Genomic DNA, 17,018 nt, shown 5'->3' on the forward strand with positions numbered 1-17,018 from the left:
TAGCAATAATGATATAATGATCAGAGAGAAAAACTATGGAATCTGAATGCAGACCAAAGCATACTTTTTAAAAATGGGTTTTATGATTTTTTTCTTTATCATGATTTTCTCCCCTTTTATTCTGATTCTTCTTTCACAATGTAATGAATATGGAACTGTTTAACATGATTATGCATGTATAACCTATGTCAGATCACTTGCTCTCATAGAAGTAGGGAGGGAAAAGAGGGAGGTAGAAAATGTGGAAATCAAACTCTTACAGAAAATGAATGTTGAAAACTATCTTCACATGTAATAAGCAAAAAGAAAAGACAAAAAATAGAAAAGAACAAATGCTACCCACCTCCATAGAAAGAACTCAAGAACTTTGAAAGCAAATTAAACTATAGTTATCTTACTTTATTTTTCTTACCTTTTTTGCTATGATCAGTATATACTTTGCATGATCTCTCAAGTATAAATGATATATTATTTGTTACTCTATGAATGTTGGAGGGCTGGGAAGGAAGGAGAGAATTTGGACCTCAAAATTTTAATGAGACTACTAAAAATTAAAAAATGATAAATTTTTAAAAATCTTGACTTTTTCCTCACCTAATTGAGGAAGAAGGAATCAGATGGGGGATTTCTTGATGTTACAAAGAAGGACTTTTTTTTTAATTTGCAGAACATAAAAAGGAAGTTTTGAATGAAGCACATGACAGTTTTAAAAATATCATGTGGAATTTATTTACTTTTTAAAAGCAAGTCTTGTAAAATGATTCACATTTCTGTAATGAATTCTCTTTTTAGTATTCTGCTTTATGTATGGAAATCTGGTCTTATTTTTGATGTTTATCCAGAATATAATAATAATTTGTTAAAAAACTGATATGAGTGACTTTAAAATATTGTTTTGTCCATTAGTAGTCTGAGTTTGATTCTTGACACTACAGTTTATTTTTGTTATCCTGGCATGTCACCTATCCTTCAGGGGCTCATTTTTCTCATCTATAAAATGAAGAGTTTAGATTTAGCGATCTTTAAAGTTCCTTCTTGTTCTAAATTTTTGTCATCTGACAGATATAGACTATTCACATCTAAATCCACTAAGGAAGACAGAGCCACGGATCAGAACTTTAATACTTTCAGCATTCATTTTGAATCCTTCCCATTACAGTCTGGGTGAGCAAAACTGTGGAGGTTTCATGAATCCTTCATAGGTACAATGAATCTGACCAAAAGGGTTTGTTCAGTTTCCTCCACCTTTCAAAAAGTAGCAGATGCTGGTTCTGTGAGCCTTTGAAAGATGAGATTTGGGAGAAGTCGCAGCACAGAACTGAAGTAAAAGGCACTGAAACTCTTTTGGTGCCAATCTTGTCTACCAGAGGTTTCACAAGTTAGACAATCAGTATACTGAAAACTAAAATCTGCCCCCCCCCCATCAAAATTGGAATGAAGGAGAACCTTGTGATGGAATTGCCAAAAGAAAAAGAAAAGGGGGTCATTGACATATTTTTTCAAAAGAGGAAAAGGAAACACAAGCAAGTAAAACTGTTTTGAAAGATATATACTTATATACTGAGCTTCTAAGAAAAAAGCAAAGGTCAGAAGGAAATACAAACAAGTACAACTATTTTGAAACATATTTACTAAACTTTTAAGAAAAAACCAAACTATATATGAGATTTGCATTTTCATGTCAAATCCTTTTTTCTTTTCTAATTTTGAATATGATATTTATTTGTATATACATATTCTTGGTTTATTTGGAATTTATTAAATTCATAATAAAAATAAAATTTAGAAAGAAAAGAACACATGAATTCTAGGTATAAAAATAGGAACTAGACCTGTGATTTCATTGTTAGATCTCGCTGAGGAAACTTCCTCTACCCATGAAGGTCAGTAACTTCTCTTCAACTTTTTGTCTTAAAGAGCTGAATAAATCATAGACATATTAATTACACACAGCAGCATTTGTCAGAGTCTAAGTTGAATCCAGGTCTTCCTGGCTTCAAATCTTGCTCTCTATACACACTGACACTATCTAAATGTTAAAAATAACCCTTCCTCCACACAAAAAGGATCTGACTATATAGTTGTAAAGAGAAGAATTTTAAACTATTAATAAATATATGAGAGAATGCTCCAAATCAGCAATAAAGAAGAGAAAATTTAAATCAAAGTAAACCTTATCCAGAAAATTTGGAAGGATAACAAGAAAATGCCAAGGTTGCCAATGTTGTGTAGGGTTCTGGAGATATGGGCATATTATTTTAGGAAAGTGATCAAATTGACAATAATCTTTAACCCAGAGATCACACTAGGCATGCACAACAAGATTAATGATTTTTTTCCCAAAATTTACAATCCCCCCCCAATCTCACTTCTTTCCCCATACCCCCCCCACAGAAGGCAGTCTGTTAGTCTTTACATTGTTTCCATGCTATACACTGATCTAAGTTGAATGTGTTGAGAGAAAAATCATATCCTTAAGGGAAAAAAATATAAGAGACAGCAAAATTATATAATAAGATAATTTTTTTTAAACTTGGTCTTTGGTCTTTGTTCAAACTCCACAATTCTTTCTTTGGATACAGATGAATACCATCTTGTTCACAGATACCCTAAAATTGTCCCTGATTGTTGCACTGATAGAATGAGAAAGTCCATTAAGATAGATCATCAACCCCATGTTGTTGTTATGGTGTACAATAGTCTTTTGGTTTTGCTCATCTCACTCAGCATCAATTCATGCAAATCCTTCCAGTCTTCTCTGAATTCCCATCCTTCCTGGTTTCTAATAGAACAATAGTGTTCCATAACATACATATACCACAATTTATTCAGCCATTCACCAAGTGATGGACATTCACTCAATTTCCAATTCTTTGCCACCACAAACAGAGCTGTTATGAATATTTTATCCTTTTTCATGATCTCTTCAGGGTATAGACCCAGTAGTGATATTGCTGGATCAAAGGGTAGGGACTGTTAGGGACTGTTGTGTATGGGAGCACTGTAAATCATCTTCACCTGGTGTCCTTGAGCACCAGAGCCTTATCTTACTAAGTGCCACAGGAGTGGGAGTGGATTACAGACTGGGGAGGTATTTAAGCACTGGTAGAGACCTTGGTGTATAGGGAGAAACTTGTCTTCCTTGTCTCCCACCCCTCCAATGTTCACCTGGGGAAGATTGAGGGAGTCCAGAAGTAGGATTTAACATTAGAGTTGAGAAAGGGACTCAACAGGTATGCACATTTTTATTGCCCTTTGGGTGTAACACCAGAAAGGTTGGATGAGTCCACAGTTCCACCAACAATGTATTATTGTCCCAGATTTCCCATATCCCTTCCAACAGATCAATAATTTTTAAAGCCTCATATTCATTAGAATATTATTTTTTTTGGAAGAAGGTTAAGTTTACTTAAATTGTACCAAATGGTACAATTTGTTCATGGAATTCAAAGAGCAGCAAATTAACAGAATGATGCTATGATAAAGAATGCTATCTATGCCAAAGACAGAGCTGATGGTGTCTGGAGCATACTTTATACCATTTTCATGATTATAAAAGTACAATTACCAAGTCTTCCCAGAAAAAAATTCTTAGTCATGTTTTCAATAGTTCTAGATTTTAGGCAATGAGGGGAAAAAGCCTTCCCCCCACACTAAAAAATAAGACTTCAAGAGCTGTCTTACCAGAGCTATTTAAAGTTCAGTTTCAGTTAATAAAGTTTTATATCTGTATGTATATATTTAAAAATTAAATAAATTTTATATATAAATTTATTTAATTTAAAAAAAAATTCCCCCCAGCTATATATAAAAGCAAGTTTCAACATTACTTTAAAAACTGACTTCTTCAAATTTTCTCCCCTCCTCCCACCCATTGAGAGAGCAACTTAGCTAGTATAGGTTAAAAATGTGTAGCCTTGAAAAATATTACAATAGTCATGTTGTAAAAGTAAACATAATACCCTCCCCCCAACAAAGAGAGAAATTACCTGAAAAATAAAGTAGAAAAAAAAAAGTATGTTTCAGTCTGTATTCAGATACCAACAGCTCTGACTTTGGCATAGATAGCATTCTTTATCATAAGCCCATAAGAGAAATTGTTTCAATATTTCCCCCACAATTGCCACTTCTAGCTGTATTTTCCTTCATTCTATTCCCTCCACCCCATTTATTCTATTCTCCTTCTCCTTTCACCCTGTTCCTCCTCATAAATGTGTTTCATCTGACTCCCTCTCCCATGTACAGCCACCCTCTTCTCCTTCCCCATCTACTTTCTCACATCTCTTTCTCTTCCATTTTCCTCTAGGGTAAGATAGATATCTATACCCAATTAAGTGTATTTCTGAGCTGCTACTTTTTTATTTTTATATATATATCTTTTTATTTTTGCAAGGCAATGGGGTTAAGTGACTTGCACAAAGTCACACAGCTAAGCAATTATTAAATGTCTGAGGCCAAATTTGAACTCAGGTACTCCTGACTCCAGGGCCAGTGCCTACCCACTGTGCCACCTAGTTGCCCCTCTGAGCTACTTCTGATGAAAGCAAGGCTCACTCACTCCCTCTCACCTCCCTTCTCTTCCACTTCACTGTAAAATCTTTATCTTGCTACTTTTATGTGAAATACCTTACCCCTTTTTACTTCACTTTTCCCTTTCTTCCAGTACATTCCTTTCTTCCCCATTAACTCCACTTATTAATATATTATACCTTCAAATTCTTCTTTTTAATAAAAAATTTTCATCCATATGCACATGGATGTTTTTAAGTTACAAAATTTCCTTCCACCACCACCCCCCTTCCCACCCCTTTCCCTCAGTGGCAAACAATCAGGGTAAACATTGTTCATACATATTTTTGATAAACATGTTTTTAGAATAGTCATTTTTGGTATGAGGAATTAGGATTAAGGGAAAGAGATTCATAGGAGAATTTTTTATGAAGTGTTCATCAGATTCTGAAGGGTTGGTTTTTTTGTTTTGTTTTGTTTTTTTCTTTAGATGGGGATAACATAGCCAATATAATATTGTTGTCCTAGCTCTCTGAACTGAGGAACTGCTTCCATCAAGGTTGATCATGCTGATATTAATGTGTACGTTATACTTTTGGTTCTCCCTTTGCTCAGCATCAGATACTGTAACTCATATCATGCTTTTCTAGTCCCCAACCATTTATGGTTTCTTATAGAACAGTAATATTCCATAGTATTCATGTACCATAACTAGTTTAGCCATTCCCCCCATCCCCTCAATTTCCAATTCTTTGGCACTACAAAAAGAGATGCTATGAATACTTTGGAACATATGGGATTTTTCTCTTTTTTTGTGATTTCCTCTGGATATAGGCCTAGATTTGAAATTGCTCTTTAGTCATAGTTCCATATTGCTCTACAGAATGGTTGGATCGATTCACAACACGACCAACAATGCACTTATGTCCCAATTCTCCCTCAACCTCTCCAACATCGATCATTTTCCTTTTTTTCCAATCTTGCTCAATCTGATAGGTGTGAGATGATACCTCATATTGTTTTAACTTACATTTCTCCAATCAATAATAATTTGGAGCATTTTTATGTGATTATATATAGCTTTAATTTCTTCATTTGAAAACTGTCTATTCATGTCCTCATGAATCTGATGCAATTCTCTTTTTTAGAAATGAGACCTTTATCAGACCTCCTAATTATGGAGATTGCTTCCCATCTTTCTGATTTCCTTCTAATTTTGGCAGCATTGATTATGTTTGTGCAAAACTTTTTTTAAGAGGTTTTTTTTTTGCAATGCAATGGGGTTAAGTGGCTTGCCCAAGGCCACACAGGCTAGGTAATTATTAAGTGTCTGAGGCCGGATTTGAACTCAGGTATTCCTGACTCCAGAGCTGGTGCTCTATCCACTGTGCCACCTAGCCGCCCCTTGTGCAAAACTTTTTTATTTAATATAGTGAAAATCATTCATTTTGCAGTTTATAATTTCCTCTAATTCTTGTTTGGTCATAAATTTGTCCCCTTTCTATAGATCTGATAGATAATTTCTTGGTCTATTAATTTATCTTGGTCTATATTGGCTTTTATGTCTAAATCCTGTACCCATTTTGACCTTATGTTGGCATGGGGTGTGAGATGTCTGTCCATGCCTAGTTGTTTCCATACAATTTTCCAGTTTTCCCAACAATTTTTGACAGTGAATTCTTAACCCAAAAGCTGATATCTTTCGGTTTGTCAAACAGTACATTGCTGTGGTCATTTACTGTGGTTTCTTTTGAACCTATCCTAATCCACTGATCCATTACTATATTTCTTAAACAGTACCAGGTAGTTTTGATTACTGCTGCTTTATAGTATAATTTTAGATCTGATAGAGCTAGGTCATTCTCCCTTATATATATATTTTTTTTTCCATCAGTTACCTTGATATTAATGTCCGTTTTTTTGTTCCAGATGAATTTTTTTATTGTTTTTTCCTAGCTCAGTAATATACCTTCAAATTCAATTCCCTCTTGTGCCTTGTCTATATATGCTCCTTCCAACTGACCTAATAAATGAGAAGGTTCATATGAGTTATCTATATCATCCCATAAAGGAATACAAGATCATTAAGATCTTAAGATTTTCTCTTTCCAGCCACCCTCTCTATGCTTCACTTGAGTCCTGTACTTTCTGTTCAACTCTTGTCATTTCATCAGGAAAGCCTGACTGTCCCCTACTTCATTGAATGTCCATCGTTTCCCCTTGAAAGACCATGTTCAGCTTTGTTGTGTGGTTGATTATTGCTTATAATCCAAGCTCTTTTGCCTTCTGTAGTATTATATTCCAAGCCCTGTGAACCCTCAATGTAGAAGCTGCTAAATCTTATGTTATCCTGACTATAATTCCACAATATTTGAATTGTATCTTTCTGACTGCTTGTAATATTTTCTCCTTGACTTTAGAGTTCTGAAATTTGGCTACAATACTCCTGGAATTTTCATTTTGGGATCTTTTTCAGGAGGTGATCAGTGGATTGTTTCAATTTCTATTTTATTCTCTGCTTCTAGAATTTAAGGGCAGTTTCCCTGGATAGTTTATTTTTTTCTTTTCAAATTTAAATATTTTATTTCTTTTTCCATGCAATGGCAGTTTTTACCAATCATTTTCTTTGCAAGGTTTTGAGTTTTACAATTTTTCTCCCCCCTGCCCCACTTCCCTCACCTATCCCACTAACTGAAAGCAATTGCTTGGTTATGTTTATAAACATGCTAAACATATACTGATATTTATGACATGCAGTGAGAGAAGAGTCAGATCCAAATAGAAGAAAGAAAACATTAGAGAGAAAAAGTCATAGTACATAAGACAACTTTAAAAAATTTGAAGGTCTTGACTTAAACTCCATAATTTCTTTCTCTGGATATGGAAGGCATTTTCCATCACAAACCCTTTAAAATTGTCTTTGATTATTGTATTGCTTAAATGAACAATTCCATCAAGGTTGATTATTACCCTATATTGTTGTTAATGTATATAATATTCTTCTGGTTCTGCTCATTTCAGTCAGTATCAATTCATGCAAGTTTTTCCAGGTTTTCCTGAAATACCATCCTTCATGATTTCTTATATAACAAGTGTTCTATCACATATACAAGTACATACATACATATAAATACATACATACATACATATACATATATATGTATAAACACACACACACCACATTTTATTTAACCATTCCCCAATTAATGGGAATCCTCTCAATTTTCAATTCTTTGCCACTAAATAAAGAGCTACTATGAATATTTTTATAAATGTGGGTTTTTAGCCCTTTTTTGTGATCAATTCAGCATACAGACTCAGTAGTGGTATTGCTGGATCAAAGTATATGAACATTTTTATTGATCTTTGGGTATAATTTCCTGGAAAATTCCTTGAAAAATGATGTGTGGACTCTCTTTTTATGTTCATGACTTTCAGGTAGTCCAATAATTTTTAAATTATCTCTCTTGGATATGTTTTCCAGGTCTGTTATTTTTTTTAATGAGATATTTCACAATTTCTTCTAGTTTTTATTTCTTTTGGTTTTATGTTATTGTTTCTTGATTTCTCACAAAATTATCAGCTTCCCTTAACTCCATTCTATATTTTAAAGAATTATTTTCTTTAGAGAACTTTTATATCTCCTTTTCCATCTGACCAATTCTGCTTTTTAGAGCATTCTTCTTCTCATTGGCCTTTTGGACTACTTTTCCCATAAAACAAACTGGTTTTTAAGATACTTTCTTTAGTACATTTTCATGTTTTTCCTGCATCACTCTCCTTCTCTTCTCAATTTTTCCTCTTCCTCCTTTACTCAATTTTCAAAATTTTTTCTGAGCTCTTTCATAGCCTTTGAGAACAGACACTTTACCTTTGTTAACTTCTTCTGAGTATGTATTTTGATCCTCCATATGTTCAGGATCAAATTTTTGTTCTTTTCTACAGCAGGAACCTGAAAGTTCTCAATTCCTCCAAGGTCTCATGATTACTCTGCTGGCCTGTGTTCTGGTCTGTGGGTGTTCATGAGGAGAGTCCCTGCTCTTCAGCAGGCAGTAATCTCTCTTGGGCTTCTGTTTCTTTTCCTAAGATTAGGCCCTTAGACTGCAACCTGGACTTCAGTACGGGCAAAGTCACAGAGTCCTGCCTCAGGGATAGCAAAGAGAACTCTGCAATTTCCCTCAATCCCCTTACACTCCTTGGGATGAGCACTCTAGAAGCAAATGCCAAATGACTCCCTGCCAGGTGGTTCACCAGGCCAGTTCTTGGTCCTTTGGGATCTGTGCTGAGGTCTGCACTGGGCTCTGCTTTGAATCTGATATGGCAGAATTTTCCTTCTGACCTTCCAAATTGTCCTTGACAATCCCTGGGCTGAGATGTCTAGAAACCACCACCACCTCCACAGATCCAGGTACCCTATGTTCTGTTTCCAGGTGACTGGAATCACTTGGCTCTGGCGTGGCCTGGGTTGTGCTCCAGGCTCTTTCTGATGCCAGTGTAACAGATCCTTCCTGTGAATCTACCAAGTTGTCCTGACCTGGAAAATTATTTCACTCAGTCTTTGTGTGAGTTCTGTTACTCTAGAATTTGGTTAGAGTCATTATTTAGAAGTATTTGGAGTGGTTTGGGAGAAAACTCAAGGGAGTCCCTGCCATCACTCCACCACCTTGACTCTGCACCAAGTAGAGTATTATTAAGTTCACATTTTTGTAGTAGTAATGAACCAGAAACAAAATACATACCCATTGATTGATAAGAAGCAATGAATTTGGTCAAAATAGAAAAGCATGGGAAGATTTATTTGAACTTATGCAAAGGATGGGAAATCTTATGTGAATTTATGCAAAGCAAAGTAAACAGAAATAAAACAACACATATAATATGTAAATATAAAGAATAACAAACAAAAACTGAAGGCTATGAAATTATAGTGACTAAATTTGGTACCAAAGAATTGAAAAACAGTTATTTCTCCCACTTCTTTGAAGAGGTGGGAGACTAAAAATGTGAGTCACTGTTTTTAACCTTTTTAATGTGTTGTTTGGCTTTATTGAACTGTTTTCACCCCTTTTAAATTCTTTCTAAAATGATCAGTTCTTATCAGCAGTTCAGAGATCAAGGTCAATCTTGAGAGAATTTCTATGGAAAATGCCATCCACCTTCAGAGAAAAAAACTATGGAGTCTGAATGTAGAGAAAAACCACACTATATTCCCTTTTTAAAAACTTCTTTCATGATTTTCCTTTCTCTTTCATGATTTTTTCTTTCCCCTTAGTTCTAATTCCTTCTTCATAACATGACTAATATGTAAATATGTTAAGTAGCAATGTACATGTACAACTTTTGCCAGACTTTTTGCCACCATGGGGAGTGGGGAGGAAAGAGAGAGAGTGGTTAAAAAAAAATTGTGGAACTCATAAATTGGCAAATGGATGAATATTGAAAAACTACCATTGTATGTATTTGGAAAAATGAAATAAATTTCATTAAAAAATAAAATGTATATAAAAATAATTTAAAAATTAAAAATTTTTTCTAAGATATTAATTCCTATTAGGGGGAGAAAAAAGAGGGAATGAATCTGGGAAACTAAAAACAAAGAAAGCATCTCTTCCCAGTATAGCAAGGAACTCTAACTAATGGAAAATATAAGATGCCAATAAAATTCATATAGCATTTGAAGAAATTCAGGGCCTCATCAATTTCATATGAAAAATCAGTTAAACTGATTTGTCTAAAAACACTTGATTAAGAAAAATGTGTTTCTATTTATTAGTCATACTTAGTGCCAATTATTTTGAAAGGGCATTTTGGGTAGTATCTTCAAATATGGCAAAGTATATTGCTAAATAATGATTATTAAAAAACTTAACAGTAAATTATAATCAATTAATTGAGGGCTTAAACTTAAATGTAATCATGGCCACATTGTGCTAGAAACAAATTAATATAAAAATTTTTTTGTAAGGCAATATAGTTAAATGATTTTCTCCAGGTTACATAGCTAGGTAATTATTAAGCATCTGAGGCTGGACTTGAACTCAGTTCCTCCTGACTCCAGGGCCAGTTCTTTATCCACTGCACCACCCAGCTGCCATTTGGGTACTTCTTAATTATTTAGTGTCCTACATTGTTATTCCATAGCTGCTTAGAAGCATAAACTAAACATACCTGGAAAGTGGTAAGGAGGATCACAGAGAAGTACAAGGCCTATCCCTTCCTTCACTTTTACCTCCACTCGTTCCTCTGGCGGAAAAGGATCAAGATCTAGTTAGAAAAGAAAAAAATGAAATATTTGGTTTTAGGTTTTTATTTAGTGTTTCATACTAAACTTCAATAAATATTCATTAAAATTTATAAAAACTCTCTAACTGACAGCATGGAAATGTTACATTTCTGAGAGAAAAGAGGAAAAGGCAAATGAAGCATCAGCAGGTCTTGTCAATGTAGTCAGTCAGTCAATATATATTTACTAAGCATTTACTATTATATCCTAGGTATTGTGCTAAAGACAGGGGATAAAAAGAAAAGCAAAAGAAAGTCCCTGCCCTCGAGGATCTCTAATGGGGTTCTCATGACTAATGTATTCATAGAACTAAACAGACTTCAGAAATATTTCTAGGGAAGTTGAGATTTTAATATATCCCAAAGGTTTAGTACCTCAACCTGGTACCAATGAAGGTTTTTGGGTTTATCTACTAAAATAGTAGATTTAGAACTGAAAGGAAGATTATTAGATACAACCTCACTCATTTTGCAGATGAGGAAATTTACAGTGGGGAATGGGCTTAACTAAGACTTCAAAGAAAGTAAGATGCAGAATCAATAATTTAACTCACTTCCATATTTTTATATACCTATAATTATTTTCTAAAATTCTCTCAACTTTTGTACATATTTAAATCTTTTTTTTCTTTTTTTTTTTTGTAAGGCAAATGGGGGTTAAGTGGCTTGCCTAAGGCCACACGGCTAGGTAATTATTAAGTGTCTGAGACCGGATTTGAACCCAGGTACTCCTGACTCCAGGGCCAGTGCTTTTATCCACTAGGCCACCTAGCCACTCCCCATATTTAAATCTTAACTATCCTTTAAAGTCTACTTTGTCCAAGAACCCTTTCCTAAGTATTCCAACCTAAAAAAGTATCATTTAACTTTTCTTTTAAGTATTTAGAAGCTATGACAGTTGGTATACGTGTATGTATTTTTAGTATTGATATTATTCATTGTCTATAGTACTTATTAATAAAATGTAGTTTCCCAAACTCTTTTTACTTTTTTCCATGCCCGAAAATATTATTGCTACTTTTTCTTCTTCTACCTCAAAAGAAGCATTACAGACTTTGCTTTAGTTCTTTATTATGACTGTGTGAATCTTAGTGTGATTCTTCTTTCTCTTATTATACTTTTCCATTTTATGCTAAGTTCATCTCATTCACATCACTGTTATTACCATTTTAGATTTCTATCCATACTCTTTTCTTATTCTCTTCTTTCTCTGTTTCTCACCCCTTAAGCTCAGAAATAGTATATTAGATTTGGTATTGTCTTCTGCTACTCTGATTCTTTTCTCATCCCTCAAAAAACCATTGTTTTTTACAATCACAAAAATCCTTTTTTTCTTTTCTTTATTTGAAATTCATGCTCCTTACTTAGAGTTTGTTTTAGTTAGAAATAATTGTTCCTTAAGTTATTCTCCCTCTAATTCTCCCTCTTTCTTTCAACCCCCTTTCCCTATTTACCTGTTTAGTGAAATGTATTTCTGTATCCAACTCTGAACTGCCATCACTAGGCCCAGGTCCCCTCTTCTGCCATCCTTGGATCTATGACTCAAAACTGGCTAATGAGAGACAGAGCTGCCAATTACTATGTGTTCTTGCATCTAGCACAAAATTCACTTTTGTAGATTTAGTGATGGGATCCCAATTAATGAGCCCCTCCCCAACATTCAGATCTGCTCTGAGTATCATTCCTGAGTCACTAGTTAGGATCAGGAATTCTAACTATGACTGACCCAACAACCCCTATCTCCACCTCTTGCTCAAAGGTGATTGGTCTCCTATGTATTTGCTATTATTATTCATTGAATATGATTATCTTCTAACCTTATGCAAAGGTCAGTAGCTTACTTCTAACACCTGGAGTATTCTCTGATATTCAAAAATCCTTTTTACAAACATGTTATATAACTCAATTAGTAGGTCTTCTTTTCTGGTGGTGTCAACTTCTGACTTCCAGATCCACTTTCAAACAGACATATAAGTCTGAGACCTTTTTTTCTTTCCATATATAAACAAGGGCATGTCATATTCCTTTTTGTTAGAGTATCTCACAAATCTAGGCCCACTGTGCCAGCACAGTATAGGTAAAATGCCAAATTGTCTGGAAGAGCTCCACATCTCATGAATTCTTTCTCAGACATCCAGCGCCAAACCCCAATATTATGGAGGTGTGAACCCCAGCACTAAGACCTCTTCTTGTTTCTGGTGCACAGCCTTGGTGGTCTTTGTCTTTTTGTTGGAATGCTCTGCACTATGGTTGCTAGCTAAATCCTCAGTTCCCATTGTCTGCAAACTATTATGTCTATCTCCCTGTATCAGCCTTGGCTTAAATTTATTAATCAGACCTTGTTCTGATTGCATTTTCTTTGCTATACTTCTCTCTAGAATGTTGGCTCACCCTTTCCATATTTTTTTACATTATAGAGTCTCAGAGTTTTAATGGGTCTCAGATACCTATAATAATCTGTGTTTTTTACAGGAATACCCTCTACAATATTTTTTTTATAAGTGCAAAAAACATTTTTGTGAAATAAAGTTAAATGCTCATTTATTTGAAAAAATGCTAAAAAGACAAAAAGAAATGGAATTTTCCTTACTATGGAAAATAGCAACTCTCTAAAGCCAAAAGAGAGCACTTCTCTATTGGAAACATGTTAGAAAGCTTTTTTTAAATAAAAGAAAGATTTTATTTATTTTGAATTTTACAGTTTTTCTCCTAATCTTGCTTCCCTCCCCAACACAAGGCAGTCTGTTAGTCTTTACATTGTTCCCACCTTTACAATATTTCTAATAAGTGATTATATAGCATTCATATTATATCTCTTCCCTATATTTAAGATGCTTATTCATAATCTAATCATAGAAAGATAAATACAGAATAAATGTGAAACAAATACAAAGCAATTTGAGAAATAAAGGGCATTATCACTGGGAGTTGACACTTTACTGAACCTTAAAAGAAAGCTATGAGTTGTAAGACTAGAGGTTGGGTGAAAACATTCTAGTTGAAGGACAGACTGCAAAGGGAAAGGGTGGAGATGGAATAGCACCCCCAGTAAAGAGAAAATAGGTCAATTAAGCTGAATAGTTGAAGGGAAGTAGTGGGTAATTGGTTGAAGGCATACTGTGAGAGGCTTTAAATGCCAATTTGAGGAGTTTCCTTTTATTCTGGAGGTAAATGGGAGACAAGAGAGTTGAGTAGGAGTGAGACATGATCAAATCTATGCTTTAGAAAAGTAAATTTGGTGGCTATGATCAGAACTAGTTGACAGGGAGAGATTCTTGAAATCAAAATAACAGGTAATTAAAAATTATAATAGTCCACGTAAGGAAATGATGAGGTCCTAAGCCCTGGTGACTGGTGTGAGTTGACTAAAGAAGACATACAAAAAACTGTCAAGAAGCGTAAAGTTAAATCCCTCAGCTTCTGTTTCCTCTTTAGTAATATAGAATAGCACCAGATTGCTGTCTTTGGAGATGACCTTACATTCATAATGTCAACCATCAAACCTGTAAACCTTAAAAACATAGGGATAAAATAAAATGAGAGAAACAGAGATTAGATATGAAGTTTTATTCTCTGGGATTTACCATCTAATCTTAAGATATGGAGACCATAATTCCAAAATAATCACATTTGAACTGGGAATTAGTTGAACTTTTAAGCAAAAACAGAAAATTGGGAAAATCATTAAGATTCTTTGTGATCTAACCATGAAATCACACAATATATTTTCCAAAAGTACTCTTCAATGATTATCATCCTTATACAATATGTTATTTCTTCCTGGCAGAACAATCCCAGTATCTTGCTCGTTGTCTTCCTGTTTCTAATTACCATGGGTCTTAGAGTCTTAATTCCTAACTAGGGAGGCAATCCATTACCAGGGTATCGTTTTGAGAATTTATTTATTTATTCATTTACTTATTTTAATTAATTAATTTTTTTGTTTGTTTATTTTTTAGGATTTTGCAAGGCAAATGGGGTTAAGTGGCCTGCCTAAGGCCACACAGCTAGGTAATTGTGAAGTGTCTGAGACCAGATTTGAACTCAGGTACTCCTGACTCCAGGGCTGGTGCTATATCCACTGTGCCACCTAGCCGCCCAAGAATTTATTTAACAATATTATGGCTAGCATATGTCCCTTTTCTACTTTGACATTGTTGCCACCCTATTGCAAATCCTTATCACCTCACATCTGGACTATAGCTATAGTTGTTTAGTCTCATTTTCTCAAGTCTTTTCTTGATTCCAATTCATTCTCTACTCAGCTATCATATCTTTCTAAATCAAAAGTTGGATCATGTTGCTGTTTCTCCCTCCCTCAACTTAGCAAATTATAGAGGTTCTTTATTTCCTCTAGGATCAAATATAAAATCCCCCAGCCCTCCTTCCTTTCCTATTTTCTTGGTCCTTTACTACTATGATCCAGTGAAACAGACCTTCTTAGGGCAGCTAGGTGGTACAGTGAATACAACACTGGCCCTGAAGTCAGGAGGACTCGAGTTCAAATCTGGCCTCAGACACTTAAAAATTTCCTAGCTGTGTGATCTTGGGCAAGTCACTTAACCCTACCTTGTAAAATAAGCTATATCCAGTTTCCAGGCATTTTCAATGACTGTTCATCATGCCTAGAAAACTCCTCCTCATTTTTATCTCCTGCCCTCCTTACCTTCCTTCACATACCAGCTAAAATTTCATCTTCAATGAGAAACTTTTCCTGATCCCTCTTAATTGCTAATACTTCCCTCTGGGATCATTTCCAATTTATCCTGTATGTAGTCTGTTTCCATGTTGTTTCCTGATTATACTATGAACTACTTGGAAACAAAGACTTCACTTTTGAATAGTTCTATTAGGAAGATGTTTCATATATCAAACCTGAATTTACTTCTCTATAACTTCTACCCATTGCTTGCCCACTGTCACACCCCTCCCCAGTATTGCCACTGGACTTAGAGAAGTCTGGAGGAGAGAGAGGCCTGTCTCACTTAAATTCAATTCACTTGCAATTTAAGACTTTCTGATACCATTGCTCTCCTTTGAGAATGAAGACCAAACAATAAGCTATGAGTAGTAGTGGCTGCCCCACTGGGAATCTAACTTGCCAGTTGGAAAATGTTCCCTCCCTCCTTCCTTCCTTTCCTTCCTTTCCTCCCTTTCCTCCCTTTCCTCCCTTTCCTCCCTTTCCTCCCTTTCCTCCCTTTCCTCCCTTTCCTCCCTTTCCTCCCTTTCCTCCCTTTCCTCCCTTTCCTCCCTTTCCTCCCTTTTCTATATCAAACTCCTTCAAATTTATCATGTTCATGGAATAAAAAAATTAATTCTTTTTTGGCATAAATATTCTACTGATGATGCAATATGATTTTGAAAATTGGAACACCATAGTATCTAAGAAATAATGACCCAAAAGGATATGCAGAAAAAAACTTTAATTCAAGTAGCCTGTAACATGTTCCATGAATGAGCAAAAAGTCATTAATTACAATAAGCACTGATGATGATATGCCTCCTAGATACTGAAGCACTGCTTTTTAAGCTGCCATTACACAATAAGCACTTCTGAGTTTTGTCATTTCCCCTTTCACCAAATCTTCTAATTATTCAGTTACCTTGCAAAATAAATTCTCCTATATTTGCTGTTGTTCCTAATTATAATATGAGCTCATTTTGAGCAAGAATTGTCATAAAAGTTTGCTTATATCCCTAGTATTTTAACACAGTGTTTGGCACTTAGTAAGAGCTTAATAAACACTTTTCCTTTGCATTTCTTAAGAAATATCATTCAGGAAACATGTGATTGGAAAAGGATACTTCCAATTAACCAATTGATCATGAAGTGAGAATGAGGGAGAGTAATTCAGTCCAAGTGTTGAACTGGTATATACACAAAGCATAAAAAGACCTTGAGGAAAATCTGTGGCATCCAGAATATAAATTAAACTTATGCTGAGTTTAATAAAGCATCAATATACAGACAATTTGTTATTTAAAGTTTACATTTGTATATTTCAGAAATTATATGTCCTGAGGCTTACACGAAGAACTTAACTTCCAGGATTTTGCTGGTAAATATTTAACAATTACCTTTGAAAAAACAAAAATAAAAATCTATACATAACACAATTTATGTTTAATTTGCATTTATCAATATTTTTCTATTACTTTATCAAGTCTGAATGGTCAATTAAATAACAAATCAAGCCCTGATCTGCAGCAGATTTCAGCTCACACTG

General features: G+C 34.6%; 1 protein-coding gene across 7 annotated transcripts in view; it reads right to left on the reverse strand.

The window, feature by feature from the left end:
- Positions 1–17,018, reverse strand: part of CNTN1 (contactin 1) — a 363,209-nt gene that overhangs the window by 116,354 nt on the left and 229,837 nt on the right. For all 7 annotated transcript variants that reach the window (XM_074194739.1, XM_074194744.1, XM_074194742.1 and 4 more), the window contains exon 5: positions 10,678–10,773. In XM_074194739.1, the coding sequence (XP_074050840.1) occupies positions 10,678–10,773 (96 nt within the window). The remainder of the gene's footprint in view (positions 1–10,677; positions 10,774–17,018) is intronic.

Source organism: Macrotis lagotis, chromosome 7 (genome assembly GCF_037893015.1).
Source record: "Macrotis lagotis isolate mMagLag1 chromosome 7, bilby.v1.9.chrom.fasta, whole genome shotgun sequence".
NCBI lineage: Eukaryota > Metazoa > Chordata > Mammalia > Peramelemorphia > Peramelidae > Macrotis > Macrotis lagotis.